This window comes from Thamnophis sirtalis, unplaced genomic scaffold, assembly GCF_051295495.1.
Source record: "Thamnophis sirtalis isolate CommonGarterSnake01/CBP01778 unplaced genomic scaffold, rThaSir2_p1.2 scaffold_9, whole genome shotgun sequence".
In the NCBI taxonomy this organism is placed as follows: Eukaryota; Metazoa; Chordata; class Lepidosauria; order Squamata; family Natricidae; genus Thamnophis; species Thamnophis sirtalis.
In genome coordinates, this window is record NW_028261389.1 from 54,460,205 (window position 1) to 54,470,561 (window position 10,357).

Below are 10,357 nucleotides of genomic sequence, written 5' to 3' on the forward strand. Positions count from 1 at the left end.
CAGTGAAAATAAACTCAGTTCCTAGTCACTTGATGGACATATTTGTGTATTTTTTTCCTGACAACAGTAAGAAAATGATTTGATACAATCTTTTTCCAGGATGTTTTCTAACTTCCCAGTTTAATCTAAAGCTCTGGTTTTCCCTTAAAATCTTCCATCCAAACACTAACCAGGCTAAATCCTCTTAAGTTCCTAGACCACACTAGGTCAGTTTTTAGTGGTCACTTGCTGAGTTATTCAAGTGTTACTAAACGTCCTTGGTTTTTGAGCCAATGCATCAATACCATGCTCGGAAGCCTTCCTTTGTTTCAAATGAAAAAGTGAAAGTGACTTGATTTTATCAATGGGATGAAAAAAATAACTTCAAATTCCTTTACAAGAAATCATTCATATAGTAGAATATTACGAGATGCAAGACACATGTGCAACCTTCATAATGTCAGTTTAAACTATCATGGATCCAGGATATATCATTATATCTTTCAGGATCTATGTGACAATAGAAGAGTAGAAATGTTTCCGAACAATTAGCCCAAACATCAGCTTTTACATGAGAAGGCAAAAGAAAAGGGGAAAGAAAATTAGATCAGAAATAATGCTTGTCTCAGGCATATTTCAAGAACTTTCCTTATACAAACTTTTAAACATCAGCCACAAATTAAAAAACATATCCAAAATGAGAACATAACAGTAATGTTAATTTATTTTGGAATCTGGCATAATTAATATTCCCTATATTGGAAGTGCATCAGAATTTGAGTCTCTTGTAGATACAATTCTAAATCTCAAAATACTGAGTATCTTCCAACAACCAATGTTATATATTTATTACTACAACTAGCTGATAACCTGGCGTTGCCCGGGTATTTATTTATAGGGGGGAAATGTCCGGACCAAATGTAATTTCTAAAGTTGGATTTTCCCTCTTACCAGAGGGAACCCCCTTGTGGAGCACTGTGAAGCCGTTACTATGGCAACTCCACTGCGCTAAGCCATTTTACAGCAGTACAGTAGAAGCCATTTGAGGGCACAACAGGCTGTATCGTAACAGAGCTCACATCCCGAAGGGTGTTAGGGGTGTCTTACCTGCACAATATTTGTTTCCAGAGAATATTTCCATATTCCTATCAGAATCCATAGATTCCCATAGTCTGGCTAACAATATTGTAAAATTATAGGTTGCATATTTGGAATTTCAAAGTACCACAGATGACTTGCTGAAATCTTTTTTATAATCTTCTATAGTAGAAGCTTAGCTTCAATATGCAAATTGTTCTTCAAACTCAGTCAACTGATTCAGTATTCCTGTCTTTTATTTCTAGGAATTTTTTAGAGCCAAAAATGTAATTACAGTCACAATTTTCTTTACAACCTCCCTTTTCTGATTTCTCCCTCCCCTTCAATCACATATTATGTCCTCCCAAGTTTCATCTGTAGAATTCCAACCATCCCATTGTCTTTATAGTTTCCAATCATATCCTTGAATCTTTTACTCATCCTACTGGATTGTCCCAAGCTCTGCATTCTCTACTTCTTCCCAATATTTGGTTTCTCCATGATACTCCTGTTATCTCACTACCGTCCACATGCCTCAGCACCTTACCAATCAATGGCAATGGGCTCTAACTTTTCTTGTCTTGGTTTCTTTCTGGTTGCCAAAAATACTTTAAAATTAGGCTTTGGTAGCCAGTTGCCTATAATCTTGATGTCCTAAATATACCTTTGGATCTGCTTCAAGTTGGCTGGAGACCAATATTTCACAATGAAGCATCCCAAACTCTTCCAATTTTAAGATTCACATGGTGGAATTCAGTCCCCTGTGAGATATTACTTGCAGTTAATTATCTAAATAACATCAAACTTTTTAGAAGATTTTAAAATATTTTGTTATTTAAAAAGGCAAATATCTGCAGCAGAATCCAATACATGATGAACATATAGCTTTTGCATGGGTCAGAGAGAAAATGTCTTTAAAATACATTAGAATAGTATATTTTTGCTATATCTTTTGTATAATATGTAATATTTATACCAAATATTACAATATTTTAAAACCATAACATTCTTATAATGGATCTGCATATGCATGTTAAGAAAATTTCTACCTTTCTCTTACTACCAAACTTGAATTATAATAAAATTGGTTTAGTATGAGCTTCAACAGTGCCCTTGTTAATTTTAGGCATATTTTCAATATCTAATATTTAATCATGGGTGAATTAAAGCAGCAAAGGACACGTTAAAGAGCATGGATGTTATTAAGTTAACCTCATATTAAAATATATTTAGTTACCAAGAATAAACCATTGTTCAATTCCCATTAATCCTTTACCTTATTCAATACTTTGAAAATAGTGAAAGTTTCACAATTTATTAAAAATGTGCAAACAATACAAGTGAGGAGATATATACTGTATAGAAAAGGTTTGGTCATTTAAATATTGTTCCCAGCAATTCTTCTGTAGAACTGAGAAATCATAAAAGTTAATTTATGAGGAACATTTCTGCAAGTTCTACTGAAATGAATAGAAAGCTTACTAGAAAGAAAAAGTCAGGCTTCGTATGTATTCAAGCTAGCATGGGCAAGAATGGCTGTACCTATTTCTACAAGTAGGAAAATCTGGCATCTCTTCCTTCAATCAACCCATGACTCTGCTACCATATTTTAGATTACAATTCTCATAAATCAAATGGCTGATGGTCAGAGATTATGGGAGTTATAAACTAAACATTTGATGGCACTGGATTACATACTGCTATATTAGAATATCTGCAATGCTTTAAGGAGACAATGGAGACTAACTTTTCAATATTAACCGTAACATAAATTGTAACCAGATGAAAACAACAAAACATTGGATGGTACACAGCAAATTGATCTTACAACAAAATACTTTGGTTCGATTTGGAGAAAAATGAAATAAATATTTCATTAGATGAAAAAAATCATCTCTAAATTAATTCTGAGGATAGTTATGTTTCCTATGTCGTATATTTTCTGTATATCATTTGAATGCAAACTATATTCTCTTTTACCCCTCTATATTTCCTGCTGCACCTCTGTTAATAATTAACTTTTTCATATGTAATTGAAAACCAGTAGCATTCTCTTTTAAGGCAACACCTTAATTACATATAAAATGTTCTTATGAACTTGAAGCAGCTTTCTCCAGTTTTCTGATTATGAATGGTCTTTCTTCTTGAGCAGTACACAGCAATAAAGATTTGATGAGTTGGGGAACATCTTGAAACTCTTCCTTAATTACAACAACATCCATCAGGACAGTTGCACTTCAGCTGAACATTTTGGACTTAAAGTCATTGCTCTCCATGTTGTCTTCTTGCATATAGACCGAGGCAGGCACAGAATCCAATACAACTAAGAGCCACACCTAGCAGCAAAGCTAATGCATCACCCATATCTAAAGCTTCCACTACAGGTAGGCAAAAAAGCAACAAGAAAAATACCAAGAAGAGCTGTGAAGCATTCCTGGTGGTGGCCATGTTCCCAGTCATTACTGATCAGATGACCCTGAAGGAAATAGTAAATACATAGAAATAACCAATCAGATGAACTTAAACACAAAAAGAAAGGAAAGCAAATACATTATGATACTAGATAGAACCCACTTTCTGTAACATCAGCATAACAGCCTAGCCTAGGCCCTTTGGGAAAGGAGCTGAGTGTAGATCAAACGTTTTATTGTGCAAGCAACAGAATGGGAGAAATGGGACTTGTAACCAATTGTTGCTTTACAGCAAGTTCTCACTTATTTCTCCAGAATGCCAGCCAATTTCCCCACTCTATTACTCCATCATAACTGGTTTCATACATTTTTAATATGCTGTTATTTCATAACCATAACCATAATCAACTTCATTTGTAGCTTTTTAAAAATGTCTTTTTAGTAGATTTCCCCCCCATTCATGGCAACCCTACTAACTCTCTGGAAGCATCTGTGGTTTGCTGCTTCTTAAAGTCAAGGCAGAATCTGGGAACACACATATTGAGAGGTACGTTCCAGCTGGGTCTGTTGCAAAGATGGGTGGTGTAGTTCCACCATATAAGCATTCTGCCATCAGAAATAAAGAGAAATTATTAAGTCAAGCAGAGGTGGTAAATAGAAGCCCCCCTTCACTGTATATATTCCTGTGGCCACCTGTTTTGAGCACTTAAAGTCATATTTGGATACAGCTGTTAAAATTTTCCTACATTGTGCTGGGGCAAATGTCAAAAATTATATGTATTTTAAGTGGTACGATAAGCAAGTTCTGTACATCTAAGACTTCTTGCTATAGCAGAGTTCAGATACAATTATCTTTGGCTGATATAAAAGAGTACATCAGAATATGCTGTAAATGCTCCTTCCCTATCCATTTTCTCACAATTTACATTATTCTTCCTTCTTACCTATCTACAACACAGGACAAGAATGATATAATAAATGTGGAAGGGATAATTTTGACCATGAGTCCAAACTTAGTATGTGCAACAGATGGTTGTCCAGCCTCTGTTGGAAAACACCCAGTGAAGGGAAATCCACCAACTAGCTCCCTTGTCAATTTGCTTTCACTACTAGGGTTTTTAAACTAGTCAGAATCTACCTTCCTCAAATTTTAGGGTTAAGAATAAGGAGTAAATCATAATTTTTCAGTGAACATAGAGATCTTTATAGTTTAAACATGCATAACACCACTGACAAATAAAAAGTGCGGTTATCATAACCTGAATCATGAAAGTAAATTGGAAGTAAAATGCTCCCTCTAGCCTTTTCCAAACTAGAATGTGTTATTACTACAACTATATTTGTTCAACTAAAATTTAAAAAAAAAGCCTTTGTAAAATGAGAAATTGTTTTGTGCTGTTAAAATCTTAGTTATAAGCACTATAAGAATTTAAGAAATTCATAAATTGATGATTTATCTGGTCAGATAATGAAATGTCTGCAAGCAAACAACCAAGCACAGCGAGCATCAAGGACTCCACAAAGTGTCCAAAGGCAACTAAAAAGTCGTACAGAGGGAAGGAAAATATTGTAGAAGCCTGTCACTGAAATTTTTTAGGATGCAGTTCTATGACTTCTGGGATGCAGCCTTAAAGACATACAATTAATATTCCATCCAAACGGAGAATCAGCTTGATGTACTAGAAGCCAGGAGATTGCAAATTTTAGGCCTTCTTTAAACAGGAAGCCAGCTGGTTGACATTGGACCAATCATTCTGTCTCAGCTCAACCCACTTCACAGTTGGGTTAATAATTTAACAATAATCCTCAGTAACACACACACACACACACACACCTCTTAAGCATTTCTACGATTTAAACAGTGGTCAACTTCATCTAATATAGTCCATCATGTCCTTTTGCACACAGAATGAAAGAATGCCCCCAAGAGCTCAGCTTAGTGATTTAATAGATTTATCAACACATTTTTCTTGGCAATGTACCAAAGTACCCTTTGCCGTTTAATACCCAGATGGTATTAAACTTCAGGATCTAACCTACAGGCTGATTTTTATTAGTACTCTCCCATCCTCAATACTACCATGTTCACTCTGATTTGTTGACCCACAGAAAAGCGTAATAGTAATAGCAGTACATCTTTTCTTCAGAAATGTGATACATTGAAATATCTATTACCATTCCTATACTTAATAATAAAATAACTGGAAAAAATATCTTGCTTCAGGACTAGACGTTGACAGTCTGAATATGAATCAAATAACTTGTTGCAAGAACATAACCTAAATACTGAACTTAACATGCATGTTTTAATACATGTCCACATTTATTTATTAGATCATTGATTCTGAAAACAGCACGAGCCAATTACACAGCTGTAAACCAAAAATTCTGAAATGGACCAAGTGACCCTCAAATTCCCTGTATTAACACATGAATTAAATAATTCCTAAGATTCCTAAGATAAGCAAGCCTATTTTTGCTTAAACATAAAAAATCATGCTTTATTTAAGCCACTTTATTTAAGCCACATTTGTCAGCAGGCCTTTGTACACACTATACAGCTCTAAAGAATTATATTCAGGCCATGCAACATATACATTTGATTAAAATTTATCTAAATTAACTTATATGGTTTTATAATATTGAAATAAGAAACCACATGGTACACTAAAAACTAAGAACATCCTACTCTCTCTCCCATGCAAAGGGCAGGATTTTTATTGCCAAGGTAATAAATTTTTTTTAAAAAAAGCTTGACAACTATGTTAGCATCAGACAATATCTTTACACTTTACAAGAGTACAAAGCATTACAGAATTTAAAAATAACAAAGTTGAAGGGACCTTGGAGGTCTTCTATCCAACACACACACACACACACACACACACACACACACCACCCCCACTCAAGCAGGAGACCTATACCATTCCAGATAAGTAGCTGTCCAGTCTCTAACCTTTACAACTAGAGTAAAATAGCAGTTTGTTGTAGACTAGAATGTGAAAGCGGCAAATTCGAGTCCCACCTTAGGCCTGAAGCCAACTGGGTGACCTTGGGCCAGTCACTTTTTGTCAACCCTAGGAAGGGCCCAAGGACCAACCACTCCCAAAAAATCTTGCTAAAAAAACAACCCAGGGGCGGGTCCGGGAAGTCCCCAGGAATCATCAACAAGAACTGGAAGTCAGATTCTGTCTCCCAAATTAAAAGAATTTCCGGAAATAAACCACGAAGACATCGAAACACTTTAAGTCTTGTCCACAATATTAGACAAACCAGCAAGAAGCCTGTAGTATCTTAAAACAACCTTGGCAACTTTAAGACTTGTGGACTTCAAGCTGGCTGAGGAATTCTGGGAGTTGAAGTCCACAAGTCTTAAAGTTGCCAAGATTGGAGACCCCTGTCTTAAAAGACTGGACAAATTTATCGATGCCTAAAACTTGTAGGCACACAGGATGCCGCTATTTCCCGTTGTGGAAAAGGGAAAGTCTTGGATAACATGGAAATCCCCAGAAACACCTCCTGAAAGCCAAGTCTTACCTGGGGGGGCGGGTGGATATTTCTTTCTTTCTTTGGCTAACTTTGAGGTCTTGCAAACCATCCGGTTGCCCTACTAAAAAGAAAGGAGAAGGGAGAGAAGAACACGGAACCCCCAAAGCAGGCTTGCTCTGTTACCCGCAACCAATTAAACCCGCCAGAGGGTTAATGAGACTAGGGAAGGACGTGATTAGGACACGTCCCGATCAAATGCTCCGAGCCACGTGCAGTCGCAACACTAAGCTACCCCGGCTAAACTTCATGGAAAGCACGTGGCTCAAGCGGACCCAGGATTGCTATGGATGAGGAACGGGCCATTTCAATCAGCAAGGAATTATCTGGCCAGTCCCGGGCACCAACCCCTAAAGCTCCCGTGGAGCAAACGGCATCATTTACCTTCCTGGTAGCGGCCATTGCCAGTAGAAAGAAAAGGAGGCTCCGATCGGCTTGCGCAATCACCAAACCGTCGATGCCTACAACTTCCGTCATGCATTGCGCAACGTTCGCGTGAACCACTGAGTGCAGCAAAGAATCTTCGCTTGAATCTTCCTTAGGGCTTTCCTTGTTAATTGCAAGCGTCTTTTGGGTCTGAAACTCGGGCTTTGATCCAACGTTTCTCAGATTAGGCAACTTTTAAAATGGCTGGAGAATTCTGGAAGTTGAACTCCACAAAAGCTTTAATCTAAGGTCCCCATGCCTTTCTGCAATAATCGATGCAAACAATCCTGTCCCGGGATAATGTTGCAAGATCCAATCTTAAATCGGTCACCTGGACCAGAGATTTAGCTGTAGGAAGTTAAAACCCAGCCCTCTCCTAGAAAAATGAAATATCCCAGGAAATATTGAAAAGGCGGAATATTATATTTCCCTGGATGTGAAAAGGGAGAAACATGTAGTAAAAACAAAGTAGCTTCCTGCCCATCCCCCTTTGTCAATGGGCCATTAAGATGCTCAAGCCAGACTACTCTACATAATAAAGAGTTCTCCCCTTCAGATCCAGGTTGATGGGATTAAGGCATGATAGTATTAGCCCTTTACCCAAATTTGAGACTCAAAACACAGCCTAGAGAGTTGCTCCTGCATGGCCCCATGGGAGTCTGACAACCAATCAGAACACAAGCTCAAGATCAAAGGACAGACAGGGCAGAAAACCAGGGACTCAGCATCGCAGCCCACCCTTCACTTCTTCTCCACCAACATTGAAGCATGTGATCACCTTTTCTGTTCAGGACTCAGACTATGTGGTCCTGTCTACCATTAAACCATCTTTCCAACTAGCCTCCATGTCTCCTGTGTCTTTTTCCCCACATGGAGCCGAACCCAGAAGGATGTTTCTTACAACATAGTCTTCCAAGCTTTCGGATTTGTATTTGAGGCCATTTTCAGGAAACTTCTGAGAAGAGAAGAGGACGAGTCACATTACTCTGCTTTTTTCCATTCCTCAAGCGCTAGCTATATTTACATACCTAATAGGATTCCTAACAGCATTCAAGAAATCAAGAAAAAGACACACCAGTGTTATATTTTATTTATTTTTGAACTTAGTATTAACATTTATGTATTAAAATTCTAGTGGTGTATTTTTGATATTTTTTCCCTTTGATATCTATGGAGATTCTCAGTCATCCAGGTATGGTTGTCCCAAAGGTGCTTTATCAGATGGCAATAGACTTTTTTTTCTTTGAAGACATTTCGCTTCTCATCCAAAAAGCTTCAGCTTTGATTGGATGGTGGGGAATGAAAGAATGTACATTCCATGCAGACAGCTAGTCATTTGCATCTGGAATAAAAAACATAAAAAAATGCAAATGACCAGCTGTCACATGACTGTCATTTGCAAACTTCCCAGCTGGCTTCTAAAAAGCAAGGCCAATAAAAAAATTCTTAAGTATATGTTTCTATATATATGCATGGTGGGAAAACAAGTTGTATATGCATGTACACATTTGTTTGTTAAAAATTCTCTCTGTAATCTCTGGAGGGCCTTGTTCTGTTTCTAATAGTACTGTAGAGAAGTAAACCTTTCTCAGATAAAAAAATATATAAAGGACATATTGTCCTGAATCTTTCTTCAAAAATTATTGTACATTATTGCATTCTGATTTAGAAATAATAGGTCTCTTGGACCTTTTAAAAAACTTTTACAACTTTCATTTCATGTGACTTTACAAATGCTCTAAAATTGGAATCAGTACATTAAAAAATGCAATGGGATTATAATAACACTTTTCTTTGTAATTTCTTTATACAATGTATATGACTGCCATCTCATTCTTACAGCTATGGCTAGCTATAAATTTGTTAAAAACCAACAAAAATGATAGAAAAAATATACAATGAATAATGCTGCAGAGCCCACCAAAAATATTTATCAATCAAACCAGTGACCTAACATCTTCACCATAGCCATGTTTATAAAGACTTACTAAATGCGAACATATTCAGCATCAGTTAATTCTTGAGTGCTGGAATAGGTCATGATTCTGGGCAATCCTTGAAAAAGCATTCAGGTCCTTGACTGAATTTACAAATGATAAATCATTGTGTGTTTATGTATTGGAAGTAAGTTATGTTTAATGCATACATAACCATGTTGTATTTTGGCTTTTTGATCTATGTTTTGCACAGGGAAACTTGAATCAAAACAATCCAATATGATTTTTGTAGCAAAAAACCCCAAACAATACAACTTTGAAGTTAATACTGCTTTACTGTTGCAAAGAAAAGTTATTTTTGTTGAATTTGGTTAATTGTTAGAAGTACAAAAGATATTGTGGGAAGTTATCATCCAGCCCTCTCCCACAAAAATGAAATATCCTAAGAAATATTGAAAAGGCAGAATATTTCTCTGGATATGAATAGAAAGAAACATGTTTTAAAAGACAGAATAGTTGCCTGTAGCTTCCTGTCCATCCCCACTGTTAATGGGCCATTAAGGCCAAGCTAGTCCACTTTTACATAATAAAGACTTCTCCACTGCAGCCCCAGAGGGGATGGGAGTAAAGGCATGATAATATTGGCCCTTTACTCAACTGACCACATGGCATCTGAGAACTCATCCATACCTGGATTCAAAACACAGCCTAGAGAGTAGCCCCTGCATGGCCCCATGGGAGTCTCACAACCAATCAGAATACATTTCTTACACAGGAACAGGAAACAGAGAGGTGGGACTAAACAGGTTATAAAAAGGCCTAGCAAGCCCCTCCTTCAGCCCTTCCCTTCTTCTCCACCAACATTGAAGCATGTGATCACCTTTTCTGTTCAGGGCTCAAGCCATGTGGCCCTGTCCAACAATAAACCATCTTTCCAAGCAGCCTCCATGTCTCCAGTGTCTTTTTCCCCACTTGGAGCTG

General features: G+C 37.0%; 1 protein-coding gene across 2 annotated transcripts; it reads right to left on the reverse strand.

Moving 5' to 3' along the window:
• Positions 1 to 1,295: 1,295 nt before the first annotated feature.
• Positions 1,296 to 7,466, reverse strand: SMIM30 (small integral membrane protein 30). 2 transcript variants are annotated; one of them, XM_087723627.1, is made up of 3 exons: positions 7,398 to 7,466; positions 7,005 to 7,074; positions 1,296 to 3,532 (listed from the first exon to the last, which is right to left on the reverse strand). In XM_087723627.1, the coding sequence occupies exon 3, from the start codon at positions 3,514 to 3,516 to the stop codon at positions 3,319 to 3,321; it is 198 nt and encodes a 65-aa protein (XP_087579753.1). In that variant the 5' UTR covers positions 3,517 to 3,532; positions 7,005 to 7,074; positions 7,398 to 7,466; the 3' UTR covers positions 1,296 to 3,318. The 2 variants fall into 2 exon arrangements, with proteins under 2 accessions (XP_087579753.1, XP_087579752.1); XM_087723626.1 differs by having other exon boundaries at positions 7,005 to 7,077.
• Positions 7,467 to 10,357: the final 2,891 nt, after the last annotated feature.